Source organism: Nansenia antarctica (genome assembly GCF_963989245.1).
Source record: "Nansenia antarctica genome assembly, chromosome: 11".
Classification (NCBI taxonomy): Eukaryota; Metazoa; Chordata; class Actinopteri; order Argentiniformes; family Microstomatidae; genus Nansenia; species Nansenia antarctica.
Window position 1 is genome coordinate 12,286,167 of NC_137681.1, and position 20,000 is coordinate 12,306,166.

General features: G+C 48.1%; 1 protein-coding gene across 1 annotated transcript in view; it reads left to right on the forward strand.

Moving 5' to 3' along the window:
* Positions 1–13,590: 13,590 nt before the first annotated feature.
* Positions 13,591–20,000, forward strand: part of ankfn1a (ankyrin repeat and fibronectin type III domain containing 1a) — a gene marked incomplete at its 3' end in the record, with an annotated part of 31,174 nt that continues 24,764 nt past the window's right edge. Inside the window, exons 1-3 of the mRNA XM_080542286.1 lie at positions 13,591–13,785; positions 15,416–15,626; positions 18,435–18,629. Of these exons, the coding sequence (XP_080398412.1) occupies positions 13,606–13,785; positions 15,416–15,626; positions 18,435–18,629 (586 nt within the window). The 5' untranslated portion in view covers positions 13,591–13,605. The remainder of the gene's footprint in view (positions 13,786–15,415; positions 15,627–18,434; positions 18,630–20,000) is intronic.

The following is a 20,000-nucleotide window of genomic DNA, read 5'->3' on the forward strand; positions in this document are numbered from 1 at the left end:
ACACCGGAATGGTTTATACGCAGGAATGATCAGCTGGCCACCATGGAAACGGAATTGGGTCCTTTTCCTGGAAAACGTTTGGCTTCTTTTTCCGGAAAATGACAGCTGAAATTGTTGTGTCCTCAGGGCAGCTTTCTCCTTCTTCCTGTCTAATGAAAGGATGGGGGGTGGAGGTGGAGAACTTCTACCCATGTGCTCTAACGAAGGTTTGGGGGGTGGAGGTGCAGAGCTTCTACCCATGTGCTGTAATGAAAGGTTGGGGGGTGGAGGTGGAGGTGCAGAGCTTCATGTGTTTCAAGCCCTATGTTGTGTATTTCTCTCACAGAGCTACAAAACAACTCATCAGTCAACAGCCCTGTCATTTTCCCTTGGTGTGTCGCTCGCATGATTAGAATCCTAGCATTACGTTCCAAAGTCGAATCGAATATCTTACTCAGCTAAGAAGACGGCAATCGCACCAAATAATTGGTTTTCTGTTCCATTAACAAAAACAAGCGTTTCAGCTTTCTTTATGAACTGGGAAATTAGAAGTTTAGTGAACATGGAGGGAAAAAGGCATCGATCGTGACGTGCGTCCTGGTCCCCCAAGCCTCGTTAAACATGCGGATGTTGTGAAGCTGACGTGCGAATTCATGATCAATGACAGTCATCGCCTCCTCACTGCCATTAGGAAACTCCCACTCACTGTGACAACGTGCTCCAGAGATCGTGATCGCGCATTCACGCCAGGAGGAGCTCAGCACGCACGTCACAACACTGCCCCCCCATCTCCTCACCTCACCCTTCTAGAGACAGAGAGTAAGCCTTGAGAACCGATGGTTCTCGAGCCAAATGGCCCCTAGGGGGCAGGAGCCTATCTCTTGTTTCCATAGCGTGAGGCGGTTTGATGTACAAGTAATAATAATAATAATAATAATAATAATAATAATAATAATAATACATTAGACTTATATAGCGCTTTTCTAGACACTCAAAGACGCTTTACAAACAGAAAAGATCGAGTAGTAATAATGAAAAATAAATAAATAATAGAAATAAAAGAAAGTATAGGGGCCTAATTATGGTAGTGCTGGGGACACATGGGAGGGGGAGAGGGTTAACTGGTGAAGGCAAGCTTGAAGAGGTGGGTTTTGTACACCCCCGGGACATGACGCTGGTAGCTAGATAGAGAGAGTTACCCTTAAAACACACTGCAAGCGTCAACCTCAGCAGCGCGTGTGCTTGGCGGAACTGCTGCAGATCTCACTGTTGCGGCTTCCACCCTGGCCGCGTGTCTTCTGCGGCTCTAACTGCGGAGCTGCTACTGCCAGCCCTATCTTTGTACATTGAGTTTTGCCTGCGAGGCGCGCGACACGCGGAAAAAAATAGGCGAGATTCCCATCCTCTAGATGGCGTGCCTCGCGCGTGCTGTATGGCTGCTCTGACCCGATAACATGGCTGCCGAAATTAAACGCTGCTGAGGTTGACCCTGCGGTGTATTACAAGGGTTAGATAGACAGACAGGAAAACAGGCAGGCAGGCAGGCAGACACAGGGAGACAGCCAGTTAGTCAGACAGACACACAGACACAGACACAGAGAGAGAGAGAGAGACTCTTGTCATTCACAAGGTCAACATTTACACATTAAGTCTCTATAAATGGCCTGAGTACATACACTTGTCTACATACATATCTCTCCCCCTCTCTTATCTGTTGTGTTTTCTCCTTCTACTTTCCCCCTCCTCTCTCTCTCTCTCTCTCTCTCTCTCTCTCTCTCTCTCTCTCTCTCTCTCTCTCTCTCTCTCTCTCTCTCTCTCTCTCTCTCTCTCTCTCTCTCTCTCTCTCTCTCTCTCTATCATCTGGGTTTGCACACACTGAAAGAAGGACCTATTTCCCAGTGCTATTCCCTGAGTTATTTTCACTATTAACCCCTGTCCTTTTCTCTCATGCTCTTTGAGTTGAGAACAGCGCCCCTATTAAAAAGATAACGTGCTTGTTGAGACCTTTCTCACCATAATTGCAAAGTTTTGCTGAGAAGGTGTTGTCTTAATACATATTGAATGTGAAAGAACATTTAATAAACAGGCATTAAACTTGACATTTCTGAAGCATAGCCTTGTTATTCATTAGTATTACTCATCTGCAGAGAGGATGAGCTGGCTTATGAAAACAGGCCTTACTGCTGTCATGTACGGAGTGATTTGTGAAGGTCAATGCATCGCTGCGTGTTTCTTTCCACCAGTTAGGTTCAACTCATGATGAGCTAAAGCCTGCTGGTCGCTATGTGTGTGAAGTGAAGCAGAGCTTGCGTGCTAAGCGGTCAGATAAGCTGTGTGCGTGTGCGTGTGCGTTTGTGTGTATGTGTTACATGGACCCTTAAAGTGACAAAATGTGATACACGGTATACGTGTGTGCGTGTGTGCGTGTGTGTGTGTGTGTGTGTGTGTGTGTATGTGTGTGTGTGTGAGAGAGAGAGAGAGAGATTAGGGAGGATGTTGAGGTGTGTGCCTGCTGATGGGGGTTAACGGAATGTGTGCATAAGGAAAGTGGAATGGAATGTGAGGTGTGTGTGTGTGTGTGTGTATGAGAGAGGGGGGGGGGGTGAAGGTCATATGGAAGAAGGGAGTGTGTGTGCGTGTGTGTGTGTGTGTGTGTGTGCGTGTGTGTGCAAGGGGTCAGTTGGAGGGGATTAACTGCCCTGCGCTGGCCTGTCCTCTTCTCTGGGGAACTGGAATGACCCCAGCAGCCCAGAGGTCAGCCTCTCCTAACCGTTGACCCTTGAATCATTCCAAAGCCTTCACCAGATCAAAGGGACACACACACACACACACACGCACACACACACACACACACACACACACACACACACACCTCACACCCTGTGTCTGTCTCCCATGATACTTCACAGGTGCCAGGATGGGTGTGATGCGTGTGCTGGAGTTCAGGGGTGAGGGCTTACCCAGAGAGGTCACAGGTCATGGGTGAGAGAGAGAGAGAGAGAGAGAGAGAGAGAGAGACAGAGAGAGAGAGAGAGAGAGAGAGAGAGAGGTGTTAGAGCCATTCCCTAACAGACCACCGCCAATGCCATAACAATGGCTGGCATCTTGGATCTGCCAAGACATTTTTTCTCCACATTTCCAAAACCATCGAGACCGTTCTAGCTGACAGTCGCCGGTGACAGTGATGGGCATATTTTTCTCCAGTATTTTCCAAGAAAATAACATCAACATAACTTGGATCTATACCTGACTGAGAGACCTCTATTTGTAGCGCTGTGTTTGTGAGACTCAAAGGCGTTGAGAGAGAAGCGTCTCTATGAGACGTGACAACAAGTTATTGTAGCGTGGGCCGTTTAGGAACGTCTACTCTACGGCAAGGCCGTTCCTAGATTACCACCATCCGCCGCTCGCTCACATCATGACCATCGATCATCATCATCATTGTCATCACCATCCGTCCACCATCACCATCTGACTGTAGCTCTTAGCGAACCAATGTGCCATATCTCATTTGATCAGCGCAATGTTAAGGAGCCAATTCAACCTGTTTGTAGTGAGGCTAATGGAAAGGCCAAGTCTCACTGTGTGTGTTAGCTGGCGTGCCTTGTCAATGTCCATCTCGTCAGATGTCAGTTTCAAGAACAAACTGTTCAGCTGAATTCTTATGAAAGAAAACATGTCTGTCCCCCTGGAAATGTTCTGACCCCCCTCAAGATATTCAATAACTCCCACAGTCTCTCACTTCCTACCTTCTCTCCCCCCCCCCCCCCTGTCTTTCTCTCTCTCTCTCCCTCCTTCCCCACAGTCTCTCTCTCTCTCTCTCTCCTCTCTCCCCCCCCCCCGTCCCCGTCTCTTTCTCACCGGACAGAATAGAACATTCAAGTGACTCACACACGTGTACACACACACACACACACCATTAACATTAACACACGCCGTGTTCCTTCCCATTCTCACCAATCCTTAACCAAGCCCCACGCTACCTCTACCTCCCCCCTCCCCCTCTCCCTCCCTCTCTGTGTCCAAACCTGTTCCCTCTCAATGGGAACCATGGAAACAGTGGAATCCTGAGCCTTTTTTTTCTTTTTAACCAATGAACGCTGTGGCACAGCTCGTCTTGTGGCGAAACCAAGAGGCACCGAGACCTGTTTGTTGTTCTGACCTGCGTGGTTTGCACGTGTTGATCAGGCCAGCTCCACTATTATTAATATTACTGTCTCTGAAAACATCTTCTGGGGTAAAAGTATGACAACGCAGGCGTAATGACCCAGCAGGCAACGCTGCAAGGCAAGGCTGTGTTGCTAAAGGGATGTAGTGGAACAGAGGCGTTTAGCATCATATCCCCCTGCCAGTCACACCAGTTCCCTGAGGGGAAATTACAGGCCCTGATCACCCATGCAGACAAAAGGCACTTTAATGGACGCCCAAATCTGTCAAAGGACCCCCACTTTGACAACACATATGGCTAATTACCAACCAATCATGATGGCAGTCAGCTGCAAGGGCTTAGAGGGGGAGGGGAGGGGCTGAAGCCATTCTATATCTGCCAGAATGTCCTGGATCACCAATAGGTGGCTTGCGGGGCACATCCGGCCCACGACAGGTTCACATTCGGCACACCAGATTTTTTTGCGAAATGCCAGAAGGAAAAAATTACTCAATAGCGAAATTATACTTTTATGGAAAAGAAAGTTTTCTTCTTCCGTCTGGCATTTCTTTGCACACTATTCCAAACATAATTCATAATTTCAGCAATCAAAGAAGAAATGTTCCCTCACATTTCTTGTATAACAACATAATATACGTCAGTTGTAGTGAATCGAAAAGCAGGACAGATAAGACAAATAAGTACGTTCATAAAATGGCTACAAAGAAACGTGAAGTTGATACCGAAAATAGACTGTTTAATGCAGATTGGACTGATCAATTTTGCTTCCTTCTACCTCGACATTAATCAGTTTGCAAACGGTAGCGGTCAGCAAGGTTGCTAATATCAAACGCCATTTCAGGTGTAGCAACTTTCAAATACTCTTGTCTTCAATTTGTTTCCGATTTCAATGTATGACGCATCATTTGAAAGCTTACAATCTGTAGTTTAAGCACATGTAAAAAACAGAAAAATGATTTCGCCAACAGGTAGCTCTTTTCATTGTCAGTTGTCACATTTTGAAAGAAAACACAGCAGCGTCAATGAAAGATTCCCACCAGAATCAGATAGCAGAAAGCAGAAAGTAGCTAGTCTAAACTCTGCTTCTGAGCACTCTGTTATTGCTATTCATAAAACAGTGACTGAAAATGCAACTGCAACCTCTCTCCGTGTATCATGGCGTCTCGCAAAGAGCAAACATTGGCTGACCAGAACAACTTGACCAGTGCGTTCATAGCAACAGCGGTGTACAAGCCCAACTTCAGGACCATGGCTGCTTCCCGACGCTGTCATTTCTCCCACTGAGCGTCGATATGGAATAATTAATTTCTTAGTAAAAAGTAAGACTAGTAGCCTAATATACCACAAAAAAAATATATGGATGGAAAAATGTCTGTTTAAATGATAATCAGAGGAAAATATTAAAATCGCCCACTTCTCTCCATGCAATTAAAACATATTTGATTATAAATTCACCAACATGTTTAGTGTGCAGCAAATTATAATACATCGACCCAGAAACAACTCAATTACCCTACATGCTTTTCTAGAGTAGGTGTTACAAATGTGTTAAAACAGCTGTTTCCTATTGTTAAAGGGAAACATGGATGAGATGAGGCGATGTGCGTGTCTGGAGGGTAGAGAGTACCCAGCCGTCCGCCACCCCCTACTGGCGGCAACCGGTATCAGTGGATTACAGCGTGCAAACTTGGAAGACAAAAGAGCAAACATCAATTTAATGAATATTTCCATAACTGATTGACCATATTTCTTGTTTACTAAGTGCAGCTTCTCTGCTTTCAGGAACATTTTTATTTTTATTTTTTAGATAGCACATATCATTTACGATAATGTGAACAACGCGTGTAACGCTGTTGGCGCCGACATGGCTGGTTTTTAAGGGTTAAAAAGAGTATCGCGATGAATTTTTCATCTCATCGATTTGAATCGTCACATATTTGTAGCGATAATTAACTGTCTCGCGATGCATCGTTACAGCCCTAATCTGAACACATCAACGTGTCACACCATAAAAGTGTTGGGTTGTGTGATGGGGCTGGAGGTTGTGTGGCCCACGGTTTCCCAGTGCATTTTAAAACTGGCCTGCTATAAAGCTGCATGTCTTGTGTAATTGTGACGGCAAAGATTGTATTATTTTGCAACAGCTACCGGTTACAAAGCTACGGCTACAATGTTACTGAACGTTGGCAAGATGAATGCGTACTTGTCGGTCCATTCTTCATTAAAGCTGCGGTTTTCCTTGTCAATTTTACACTTCAGGTTCTTTGAGAGTGACATTTATATACAGTGCTGCTTGAAAGTATGTGAACCCCTTGTGCAATCATAGATTTGTTTTGTTTTTACCATGAAATCTTTATTTAATCAGAACCAGTCAACAGGTTTATATTTACCAATTCCATATGTTGGTTTAGACTCAGGGAATCATGCGTGTAGTAGGAAAACTAAATTATAAAGAAATGTGTTCACATACTTTGTTGTTCACATACATTCAAGCAGCACTGTATATATATATTTTTTTTTTAAATTGGCCCCCACAGTGTATGCTTAGAAAAATTCTGGCCCTTGGACAAATGTAATTAGTGACCCCTGGTATATGTTATACTTAATATGCTATGATAATATCAGATGTTGTTTCTGCCATTGTCATTGAGTGTGTGTGTTTGTGTGTGTGTGTGTGTGTGTGTGTGTGTGTGTGTGTGTGTGTGTGTGTGTGTGTGAGTGTGAGTGTGTGTGTGTGTGTGTGTGTGTGTGTGAGTGTGTGAGTGTATGTGAGTGTGTGTGTGTGAGTGTGTGAGTGTGTGTGTGTGTGTGTCAATGTGGCCGGTAATTTTCCATGGGTAGTTCAGAACCATAAATGTTAGGCGAGGGCATTGTGCACCAGAGCAGCACCCTGAGTACAGAGACACACAGCTGGTCAGATACAGGGGAATCTGCTGAGGTGAAACACCTTCTCTTCATACACTCAACAGTGTATGTGCCTGTGCGTGTGCGTGTGTATGTGTGTGCGTGTCAATGTGTGTGGGTTCGTGTGTGTGTCTGTGTGTGTGTGTGACACAACCCTATAGCTGTATGCAGCTGTATGATCCCCTCTTATTTACACTCCCATTATTAAACTGACATGCTGTTGGAGGAGCTGCTGGTGAATCCCTCCCACACACACACACACACACACACACACACACACACACACACACACACACACACACACACACACACATACATACACACTGCCGGCAGTCTTGCTGCAGATTAAGGCAGCTGTTTCCATAGATTACAGGAAGAAAGATGAGCGAGAGAACAACAGGTTTCCCCCCTCTCCTCTCCTCTGCCTCCCCAGTCATAACCGTTTTCCTTTCTACCTATCCCTCCCCCATTTGCCCTTTTCATAACAGGTGTCCTTCTCCTTTCATTCCTCTCCTCTTCTCCCTTCGTTCTTACTCCCCCTCTTAATAATAGGTCTATCCCCTCCCCCCCCCCAACCCCCTCTCTTCCATCTCGTCTTCTCCCTCTCTCCCTCTCTACCCCTCCTCCTCTCTCCCGGTCTCGTTCCTCTCCAAAGCCTTCTCCCCATCAGTGTTTGTGCCTCAGTATAATGTGTGGAACTGCCGCCAACTCGCGTATGCAGAGTGTGTATGTGTGTATATGTGTGTATGTGTGTGTGTGTGTGTGTGTGTGTGTACACACACAAGTGCTCGTTCTTGTCGCTACTGAAATGTGTTCATCCTTGCTCATCACTAAGCATCAACTCTCACTGTGCTGAGCGCTCAACCTCCCCAACCCCCCTCTCCCACATCAGCCTGTCACTATCTCTCTCTCTCTCTCTCTCTCTCTCTCTCTCTCTTTTTGCTCCTATCACTGCTCTAGTTAGCTCTGCTCCCTCTCTCTCTCTTTCTCTCTCTCTCACTCTCTCTCTCCGTATCATTGTCTGTATGTCTCTCTCCCCGGCTGTCTCTCTTCCTCCGCTGTGCTACTGTGTATGCGTAAGGCTCATTTGTGTGTGCAGCAGCCGATGCGCGATGCGTGCTCCAGCGAACAGGTGCTTCTTGCCAGAGTACGACACAACCTTCCAGAGTAGGATCCAGAGAGGGGCTCCACTAGCGTGATACTGACCCAGGACAGGGCACCACAGAGGGGACTACTCTGCTCTGATACTGACCCTGTAGATGAGGCACTGGAGCTTGGTTTTTTCATCAGACAAAACGCCGGGGGGGGGGGGAAACTCCAGAGACGGGCTACTCCAGCCAGAGATCTACCCAGGACTGAAGCCTCAGAGCTGGGTTTACCCTGAGCATCAACCTCCCCCTGGAAGGAACTTTGTTTCAAAGATTTGTTTAGAAGAGCCATGGAGACATAGTCTCAGAGAGGGATTGGGACAGCCAGGACTGAGACAGCCAGGAGAGTGTATCTGATCTAGGCTACACTTACCTGAGAGACCCCCCCCCACCCATCACCCATCAAACCTCAAAGACAGAGAGAAAGAGTGTGAGAGCACCAGGAATCCTCTTTCTCATCTCCACCTTGACTGACCCTCCTCTCCCCTGACGACCTCCCTCTGCCTCCCTCCTCTCCTCCTCTCCTCCTCTGTTTGGGGTGTGGGGCAGGTGAGTGACACTGCTCCAGAGAGATAGAGACAGAGACCACCTGGACTTTGACCTACTCCATCAAGTACTGATCTCCCTCGCCCACCCCTCCGTTTGTGTGTGGGGCAAAGGTTAGAGATTCTATCCGGTCTTAACAGCCTCTGTAGCCTCTCCAGGACTGACCCCCACCTCTCTTCTCCCCCACCTCCCACCTCCCCCCCTCCTCCTCTCCATCTCTCAGGTCTGAGAGTAAGATTTCGCGTTTGGCTCAGAGGCTGAACCAGAGAACGGGCGATGCTCTGATTAAGGACTTCAGACCTCTGCTCTACGCGGGCTCCCCACAAACCTCCCACAGCCTAGACAGGTAAGCAGGAATGGGGGGGAAATGATCACACACACGCACGGACACGTGCACACACCACACACACACACACACACACATAGACAGACAGACAGACAGACAGACACACATGCACGCACAGACGGACAGATGGATGCACGCACACAAACATGCACATGCATGCACACACACAATCATACACACACACACACACACACACACATGCAGACACAACATACACACACATACACTCTCACAACCGTACATACTCTCTGTCTCACAAACACACACCACTGGATTACATGCTCTCTCACTCACACAAGCACACACTAACAGTGTGTATATAACGTAATCATACAGTGACTTTTCTTGGCTTGTTTGTGTTACTGTAACCTGTACTGTAACTTGACGCACAAACTAAGAGACAGACTACAGAACAGCTGTACTCTCCACCTCTTGTCTCCCGCACAGCGTCTATAGCAGCAGTTACTTTATTTCAGTATGTGTGTGTGTGGGGGTGTTGGGTGTGTGTGGGGGTGTTGGGTGTGTGTGTGTGTGTGTGTGTGTGTGTTCGTCTGCTGCCCTGACTGGCAATCGGTCTGTTAAACTTGGGTGGGAGCGATAGGTATACACACAGGTTTCTGTGATATTGTTGTATAATCTTGGCTATGAAAGGCGCTAATACATCAGAACAGGAGAGAATTGAGATGTGAAAAACATTGTTTTCCTGTTGCATGGAGGTCAGTCTGTCCCCCCGTCTGTCCGTCTCTCTCACTTTCTCCTTTCTCCGGTCTTTTTGCCTGTCACGCTGTGTCTCTGTCTGTCTGTCTGTCTGCCTGCCATACTGTGTCTCTATCTGTCTGTCTGTCTGCCTGCCATACTGTGTCTCTATCTGTCTGTCTGTCTGCCTGCCATACTGTGTCTCTATCTGTCTGTCTGTCTGTCATACCGTGTCTCTGTCTGTTTGTCATACCGTGTCTCTGTCTGTCTGTCTGTCATACTGTCATACCGTGTCTGTCTGCCTGCCTGTCTGCTTGTCTGTCTGTCCGTCCGTCTGTCTGTCTGTCTGTCTGTCTGTCTGTCTGTCTGTCTGTATGTCATACTGTGTCTCTGCCTGACTGCCTGTCTGCCTCTCTGCCTGTGTGCCTGTCTGTCTGTCTGCCACAACTCTTTCATTTCTTGGTACACATGAAAAGCACAGATTCAGAAGAATCAGAATCACACTTATTATATTACTTATTATTACTTTACTTTATTATTATGATCTGTATCCTGATGCTGCAATGTTGAGGAAGCAAGGCAACAGAATGTTACTCTCGTGTACTCGTCGTGCATTGGGTTTCTGAAGAGTCCAATTCTTTGGCTTTGGTTCCTCAGTGCAAAAAATGCTGTGCAAAATACAATACAAATAACACCAGCAGTAGTCATATAACATATTTATGATTGTAGTGTGTGTGTGGGGCTGGTTTGGGGGTAATAGTCTTTTTTGACCAGTGTATTTTTCCAAGGAGCCTGAGTGCTTGGGGGTAGTAACAGTTTGTCAGCCTCTGGGTTTGAGCCCTGAGACTTCGGTACCGTCTCCCTGACCGCAGTAGCTCCAACAGTTTCTGATTGGGGTGGCAGGGGTCCCCGATAATCCTGAGGGACTTTCTGACACAACGGTCCTAGTAGGTATCCTGGATGGAGGGAAGCTCACCTTCTCTGGTCCTCTCAGCTGTCCTCACTACCCTTTGCAGCGTTTTGCGGATAGTGTTCGAGCGTATATCTATTTCATTCTGTCAAGTCAGTCTCTCTCCCTCTCTTCCTCCTCTGCCTACGATAGCAGCATCTGACGGAGACTAGGCTAGTCCTGGGTCTGACAGCTAGTCCTCGTCTCTGTGTTGGTTTGCAGGTCCAGTAAAGCAGTTTGTGATAGGTGTGGGGTTGGTGCCAATATCTCATGAAGATAGTAGCTGTCTGTTTAACTTCAGTTTTTCTGTCGGTTGCTTGCTCACTAGGTAGTCACTGTACTGTAAGCCTTTTCTATCAATGTTCTTTCTGTCTGACAGGCCACGTCACATGTTGTTTGAGCGAGCGACTGAATGATGGATGCTGGATATGACACATTAACACATTATGCATGATTAAGTTCCCATTTCCTCAGGAACAGAGACAAAGACAGAGAACAAACTAATTTGTACCTCTCATTTCTCTCCCCCACTTTCCCTCTTTTCCTCCCTTTCGCTCTCCTTGTTTATCTCTCTCTCTACTCACTCCCCTTCTGTCTGTCTGTCTTTCTTTCTTTCTTTCTTTCTTTCTTTCTTTCTTTCCACTCATCCGTTTCTTTCTCTCTTTCATTTCTTTTGCTTCATCGTTTCTCTCTCGGTCTCGTCCCACCGCTTGATTCTCTCTCCCTCTGTCCTTTCTGTCTCTTCCCTCTCTCATTTCCTACCTGCCTGTTGAGTGTGTGATAAATCTTGAGTGCACTCAGCTTGTACAGTACATCCCTGATTCTCTGGTTCAGCCTCTCAGAAGATCAATGGGGGGTTGAGATTATTTAGAGGTTGCAAGTGTGCCGGCGAGCACATTGTGGTTCACGCACGCACGCACGCACGCACAAACACACACACACACACACACACACACACGCGCACACACACACACACACACACTGTCCTTTCCCTGTGGTGCTGCTAATTGATCATGTGATTCAATTGAAGCCCCATTAGAGCACATTTATATTCCATAGTGGCATGAATGTGTTGCTGTAAAGGCCTGCCCACTGGAAGCAATCAATCAATCATGCATCTATGTTAGAGAATCATTCTAGTGCATGTCGCTCAACGGTTATGAGAAGGATGATCGTGTTGCCAGCCTTCTGTGTACGTATTGCGGTTGCTCTGACGTGTGACTCGTACATTTCTGTCACTGTTCCATTATTCAGGGGAACAGTAGGGACACGTTCAAAACAACTTAGCCCACCTGCTGATGTCATCAGCATCCTGTCATCCTCATAAAGTACAGAGCCTTCCCAGTTTGGGTTGAAACATTGTCTTTATAAAGTACACCCATTCCTCTATAGCTGAACAGGCTAATGATGATTGTACTGTATACAGTAGACCTATGGATGGATGTGACCACCATGTAAACACGAGCAGAACGTAATGGAAAGACTCAAGATGAGTCCAATCAATGTGCTTGTTTTGGCCCCAAAAAAAGACACCTTGTCATGGTAACTGTAATTTGTTTTGAATCTATTTTCCACCATTAACCGTAGAGCCTTCCAGACACAAAGATGATTTTACAGTGGGAAATGGCCTTTTCATTGTTATTGCTTTGTAAGCGCTCCCGAGGTTTCGCCGCGTTTACTCTTCATCTCTCTCTCTCTCTCTCTCTCTCTCTCTCTCTCTCTCTCTCTCTCTCTCTCTCTCTCTCTCTCTCTCTCTCTCTGTGTACCTCTGTGACACGGCTGTAGTTCCCTTAGCCTTCCTCAGCCGTGAATTAGAGAGCCTCTGTGGAACAGGGGTAATCTTTATCTCCTCCGTGGCAAACTGCAGCAATAATAATATGCGACTGGCCGGAATGTTGCAGTAATTTGATCTGTAATTCAACCCTCTCCCCATAGTATGAGATAGATAGATAATAGATTTCCATTTCCACTATGAATTAAATAATTAATTAATTAATTAATTAATTAATGGTCTTTATTGTCATTGATATAGTACAGGTACCAAACAACGAAATTTGGGAGGGGGGGCTCCCCTGGTGCTAGGAAAAAAAAACTAAAAGCAAGAAGGGAAAAGAGCTGGTTTACATAAATAAAGGCTATGTACACATTATGTATTACATTATGTATTACATTATGTATTACATTTTAGGGATTTACCAGATGCGTTTATCCAAAGCGACTTACAACAACTTACATTTTGTCTAAGTAAGTGAATCATCTATCCATCAGTCATCGTAAGAAAAAGTAATCTATTTTATGACATTGGCCATTGGCCTCTGGTTACAATGCTAGAACGAATAATTACTTTTCTTTGTCTTTTTAAGTAGAGAAACTGTACAGTGAGGAAGTGGGGATGAGGAGGAACAATTTAGATTAAGTAGGCTGAAGAGATAGGTCTTTAGTCTAAATGGACTGCACTATTATATAGCGCCTTATTCCAAAGCGCTTTACAATGGCCTCTCATTCACCCATTCACACACCAATGGCAGCAAGCTACCATGCAATTTGAGGTTCAGTGTCTTGCCCAAGAACACCTCGCCACGTGGCCAGTCGGGGATTGAACCGCCGACCTTGCGATCATTAGATGCCGGCTCTACCTCCTGAACCACAGCTGCACAGTCTATAGTGGAAGATAGTTAGTTAGTGAGAGATAGATAGATAGATAGATATGATAGAGAGGGAATAGACAGACAGACAGACAGACAATATTAAACCAATAACAATTTCATCCTTCCCTCGCTTCCTTCCTTCCCTCTCCCTCTCTACCTCTTTCTTGCTCTCCTTCCCTCCCTCCCTCCCTCTCCCTCTCTACAGGAACTTCCCTGTCAGTATGACCCAGCAGATGCAGAACCTGCAGCTCTCCCAGACCAGGAAGTGTGCTGGTGGCCCCGCCTCTCCCAGCGCCGCCAAACGCCTCTACAGGAACCTATCAGAGAAGCTGAAAGGAGGCCACTCCTCCTTTGAGGATGCCTACTTCTTTGGCCGCTCCGACCGCCTACGGAAGACCTCGGTGAGTGGAGACTGGGACTGGGGAGTGACCGGAGGTGGGTGGGGGGCTGGGGCTGGGGAGGTCAAGGTGACTGGGGCTGGGGCTGGGGATGGGGAGGTCAAGGTGACTGGGGCTGGGGCTGGGGATGGTGCTGGGGCTGGGGAGGTCACAGTGACTGGGGATAGGGATGGGGATGGGGCTGGGGCTGGGGCTGGGGCTGGGGAGGTCACAGTAGGGATAGGAATGGGGATGGGGCTGGGGCTGGGGCTGAGGCTGGGGAGGTCACGGTGACTGGGGATAGGGATGGGGATGGGGCTGGGGCTGGGGCTGGGGCTGGGGAGGTCACAGTAGGGATAGGAATGGGGATGGGGATGGGGCTGGGGCTGGGGCTGAGGCTGGGGAGGTCACGGTGACTGGGGATAGGGCTGGGGATGGGGCGTGGGCTGTGAGACAGGGATCAATAGAGATTGGGTTTGTGTTGAACTGTGATTCAGTTATTGCTGATCTCTTTAGAGAAGGGGCTCTCTTGTCTCATATTTTTTTTCTCTCTCATTCTCTCAATCAGTTTGCTGCTCAATCAGTTCTCTCCTTTCCCTCTCTCTCTCTTTCTCTAACTCTGTCTATTTTAGCACAACATTTTCAAGTGAGCCGTCACTTGAAAATGTCACATTATGTGTGTGTCTCTTTTCAGCCTCTTCACTTCAGAGTGCTCTTCAATTCACCGGTGGTTGTTGTTATTTTTGCCAGAAGTATTACTGCTTCAGAACCCTCTTCTCCCTCTTTCTCTCCACCTCTCCCTCACCTGTTCTCTCTCTCTCTCTCCCTCTCCCTCTCCCTCTCCCTCTCTCTCTATCACTCTTCCTCCTGTCTGCCGGTTGCTGTGGCTGGTTTCTAAATGCCAAAGCTTTGGCAAAGGCTCGTCTAGCTGACTTCTCATTGCTACACACACACACACACGCATACACACATACACACACACACACACACACACACAAACACTTTTCATTAGCCGCCGAGCCATGTGTGGAGATCGCTGGACACAATGCCAGAGCAAAAAGCTTCATCACAAATTGATCGGACACACACTGCATCGGACACACATTGCATTGGACCGAGACATGCTGTATCCATCAACACCATGCAGCATAACAATTTAACCTGGACGCCCATGAGTGATATGGTATCGATTCAGCCAATCGAAACCCAGAATGGAGGCTTGTTTCTCTGTAACTGCACATTACTCACCTTTCATTGCTTACAACACTCCCCCTAGTCCCGCTAGGAAGACGCGTAGGGTGTGTTCTCACTAGAACATTTGCTTCACTTGGAATCAGAGTTTAGGATAAAGTTCGCTTTGCTCTGCGTCGTTTGGAGCTGTGAGAACGCGCATTCGAAGTCGCTCCCGGAGCAAACAACCAACGCATGCTCCGCTTGAAAAGGGTGGTTTCTCCTCTCCATGGGTCTGTGGCCAGAGGTGAACTTGCGTGTGTGTGTGTGTGCGCGTGTGTGTGCGTGCGCTTGTGTGTGTGTGTGCATGCGTGTGTGCATTTGTGTCTCTGCCTGTGTGCGCAGGCGTGCGTGTGTGTATCTATGTATCTCCGAAAAACCCCACCTGTCCTGATGGATAACGTGGTGTTCTACTGTGTTCTAGAACATCCAGGGGAACGAGTGCCTGTTCGAGGCGGTGGAGCAGCAGGACCTGGATGCGGTCCAGATCCTCCTGTACCAGTACACTCCTGACGAGCTGGACCTGAACACGCCCAACAGCGAAGGGTTAACGCCGCTCGACATCGCCATCATGACCAACAACACGCCCATCGCCAAACTGCTGCTGAAGGCCGGAGGCAGGGAGAGTCCGCACTGTGAGTACACTCTAGTAACTGTACCACACACTCTACTGGCTGTACCACGCAGGGCACACTGTTGTTTTTTGTTGTTTATTGTGGATCCCCATTAATCTACACCAAGGTGAGACTACTCTTCCTGGGGTCCAAACACTGTGAGTACACTCTGCTGACTGTACCACGCAGGGCACACTGTGAGAATATAGTATGCACTGCATAGGGCACACTGTGAGAATATAGTATGCACTGCATAGGGCACACTGTGAGAATATAGTATGCACTGCATAGGGCACACTGTGAGTAGACTTAGTAGTAACTGGATAGCCAGACAAAAGTCCGAACAGACAACATTTCCAGTACTGTCAGAGCTAACAAGCTAATTGTACCTACTGTACAGCATTGCTTTAATTGGACAACAACAACAACAACAACAACAACAACAACGCTAAGGTTGTGATAAACAACATATAGTCTACTGTACATGCAGTATAGCCTGCGATTTCCATTGACCAATCAACGGTCTGCAGCGTCACATATAGCATGGATAGTACCTTTCGCTCCGACTCAGGAGCAGTAGCTAAAATCAGTACGGGTACTACGGCCCGGTACGCAGTGGAGAAAGCAAAACAAAGCGGGAGCACGGGTTCCGGTATGGTACAGGACAGTAGTGGAGAAGCGCCATTACAGACCTTTTTGACCCCCCCTCCCCCGCCCACCACTGCCTTCCACCTCCTCTGTAGAACACAAAGCAGAATGGAGGATAGCGTGAGTGAGTGGTGTTGAGGTACCATGGATCTGCCCTAGACAGGGGGGGGCTGTGTTTGTGTCTACCACAGCCTGGCCTCTGTGTCACTTAACGGGCTTGAATGAGCTCGCTCACCACCCCTCCCTCCCTCCCTCCAACCCTCCCTCCCTCCCTCCCTCCTCCCCTCCAACCCTCCTCCCCCCGGCCTCAGACAGGTGGTTCTTACCTTGTCTGACATGGCTGGAACAGAGGGGGAAAACCTCCCCCTTACAAGTCCCTCAGTGTCTGAGTCCGTCTGTATCCCTCCATGTTTAAAGTCGGGCCCTGTCTGACATGAAACAGTGGGTACTTGAGAGTAGCCCTCTCCCAGCCGGCGGGGAGGGGAGAGGGGGAGGGGGCTGTGCAGCGGGGGGCCGGGGCCCCGTCGTCCCCACAGAAAAGCCCTAACAAGGTTTGTCGTTTAATGGTTTAACTTTTCCAATGATGCATGTAACGCCGGGCAATTATAGCTAAGTGATTTATTGTGCTCCGTGGCTGCAGCGAGATTTCAAAACACCCCTCTCTTCACCGCGGTACAATCCGATCCTTGTAAACAAACAGAGAGTAAACATTGCCCTGTTTTTCCTCCAGGGGCTTTATGCTTTATGTTCGTGTCATTCCTGGAGTGCCAAGTAAATCAGTCAGGCAGGGTCCTGACAGGCCCCGCGGCTCCCAGCCAAGGTGAGGGGTTGCGGGGCTAATTTACAAGCGCTCCTGGGGCCCCCTTGGGGGGGGACTACATGTAGGCCCTCCCCAGCGGTCGGACAATGGGAGACCTGTGTGAGTCGGGTCCTCGACCGACAGGCCCGCGTGTTAATTTATAGCCCCTTCAATTAACCACAGTTAGCGGCCGCCTGTCAGTCTTGAAGAGACCAGGAAATTGCACCTCAAGGCGGCTAATATGGCCTCTCTTTTCCACTCGTTTCTCCTCCCTCAGACCGCCTGGTTTACCTGGTACAGTGCGACACTCACTCATGCCCTGTCTTTCCCTCTCTCTCTCTCTCTCTTTCTCCGTCTCTCCGTCCGTCCATCTCTCCCTCCCTCTCCGGGGGGTTGGGGCTGGTGGGGTGGGCCGTGAAAGAGGGGCTTCTTCTGCAGACGTGTTTATTTGTTTATGTTGCTGTCATGGTCCATGACTAAGGCTCCTAGAAGAGAGGGAGGGGGGTAGAAAGTGGAGAGAGAGAGAGAGAGAGAGAGAGAGAGAGAGAGAGAGAGAGAGAGAGAGAGAGAGAGAGAGAGAGAGAGAGAGAGAGAGAGCACATGCAGTAGTGTTCCCTGGCCTGGAACGGCCCGGGCGGGCTGGGAGGGCTGGCAGCAGGACCAGGGTTTTACCATGACAAAACTGGGAGGCCAGACACAGTCCTGTGTGTTCCACACTCTCTGGCAACTCACACAGGAGAGAGCTCTCCTCCACTCTGCTCCTCCTCTTCCCTCCTGTCCTTTACTCTTCTCCCCTCCTCTCCTTTGCTTTCTTCCTCTCCTCTCCTGTCCTCTCCTCTCCTCTCCTCTCCTCTCCTCTCCTCTGCTCTCTCTAACACGTACTGCCATAGTCTGTCTCCCGTGGTAACCTGCGTTTCCCATGGTTATGTGTGTTCACTCACAGCTACATGTGCCATGTTCCGTATCCGACAGTAGGGTGTTCCTTTCATGTAGGTGTCATGCTGTTCCCTCTCCGATTGCCTTAAGCCTTATCATAGAAATAGAATAGAATATGTTACCTGTACATGTAACCTGTAACACCTGTAGAATAGGGATCATCTCTTTGTTTGTCATTTCTTTTTTAATACAGGACCCTGTTAGGCTCTGTCGCATCACCCACAGTAACGTGAAGAACAACATGTTCTTCTCTGATCTCTCCCATTATCCCCCCCCCCTATGGAGTTTAGCATGGGGGATTCCACCTGATTGTTCCAGGGGTGATGATGAGGAGCATCTGATGACTGTGGTCCGTCTCTGGTTGTCACTAACATCCTCTGCCCTGTCTGTGCTCTCCCTCCCTCCCTCCCTCCCTCCCTCCCTCCCTCCCCACCTGTGTCGTGTAGTCGTGAGTGTGGAGGGCCGTGAGGCCCACCTGAGCTCTCTGGTGGTGGAGGCTGAGAGGAGGGCGGGGGAGTTGGCCGCCCAGGCCCAGAGAGAGGGCCTCAGCCTGGAGGCCTGCGACAAGGACAAGCAGCTCCGCGCCTGGGAGTGGAGGAGCAAGCTCTACAAACGCATGAGGACGGGCTTCCAGCATTCACGTGAGTCAACGACAGGGGACTTGTGTTGTGTTGTGTTATTTCGCACGCAGCGCATCATCTGCGACAGAGAGAGCGTCAGTCCCGTCAGTCCGAACAGATCGACGAGACAAGATATCGACGAGAAAAGTCCTTTTGTCACAAGAGTGTTTACCACAGAACTTATTTGGGATGTGAACCTTGCACTTGATGGTGAACTCTAGTCTGAGTGCCTTAAAATGGCTTTCTTTCCCTTGTCCCCTCTCCTCTTCTGCACCAATCTAAAAACATGGACATGGGGAATGCGATAAGATGGACGGCCTCTGTACATGTGCTTATACTTATCCAGCTCTCTCACGTACAGTGGATCTGAATCAAAGGAGACGAGGAGAGGCAATTAGGCGACTGAATGACTCAAGAGAGAATGTTCTCTGAAGAAATAGTCGATCGTCAGTTTAAGTTTTAATTTAAAGATCTTTCTCTTTTTTCTCTGTAGACAAGGACGTCGGCTGGGGCGTACAGTAATGCAAGGCTAGCATGAGAGAGGAATTTGCTGTAGTATTACGCATAGTCATGCGTCATTATCCTTTGGTAGATGAGAAAAAATCCGTTTTTCTTTAAGAATTTTGATTGATGCAGTGATTGTGCAGTTCCCTTGGCAGTACACCATTGAGGCCGCCTCCGTCTTTAATGCGTAGCACCAAGGCAGAGGACTCAAAAGCGGTACACGCAGTTCATCATTTAGTACATGCAGGTCAAGGGCCCCCACAGTGCGACCATAGAAACCGAAAGGCCATTGAATTGATCGCTGTACTTCATATGACAAAAGAGAAAAAATGCTCTATTCTCTGTTCATATGGAATAAAATGTAGGACCACATATTGCACCCACACACACGTGTGCGCGCACACACACACACACAGACACACAGTAGGGTACTCTGTCTTCAGGACAACTCTGGCTCCTCTACCAAGGCCCTTCACAGCTCCATACATACTTAGCAGTCACAAGAGCACAGTTGTCAGGTAGTTTGCTCTCCTAGTAGTCTTAGTGAAACCTCAAGCGTCATGTGATTTAGTACTACCACGAGGAGTCCTCCAGTCCCTCTCCAGACCCTCATTTTGATCCACCGCTCCGGCACCTATTTATACAGACGGGCTCTCTTCTGTGTAAGACAACCACAGGAGGATGTATCTTGAGTCATCGATCAATAGTGATATTATGATCTCTCTCTCTCTCTCACACACACACACACTCTCTCTCTCTCTCTCTCTCTCTCTCTCTCTCTCTCTCTCTCTCTCTCTCTTTCTCTCTCTCTCTCTCTCTCTCTCTCTCTCTCTCTTCTCTTACATACACACACTCCATCAGAAGCAGAGGAGATTGTGTGCGTGTCAC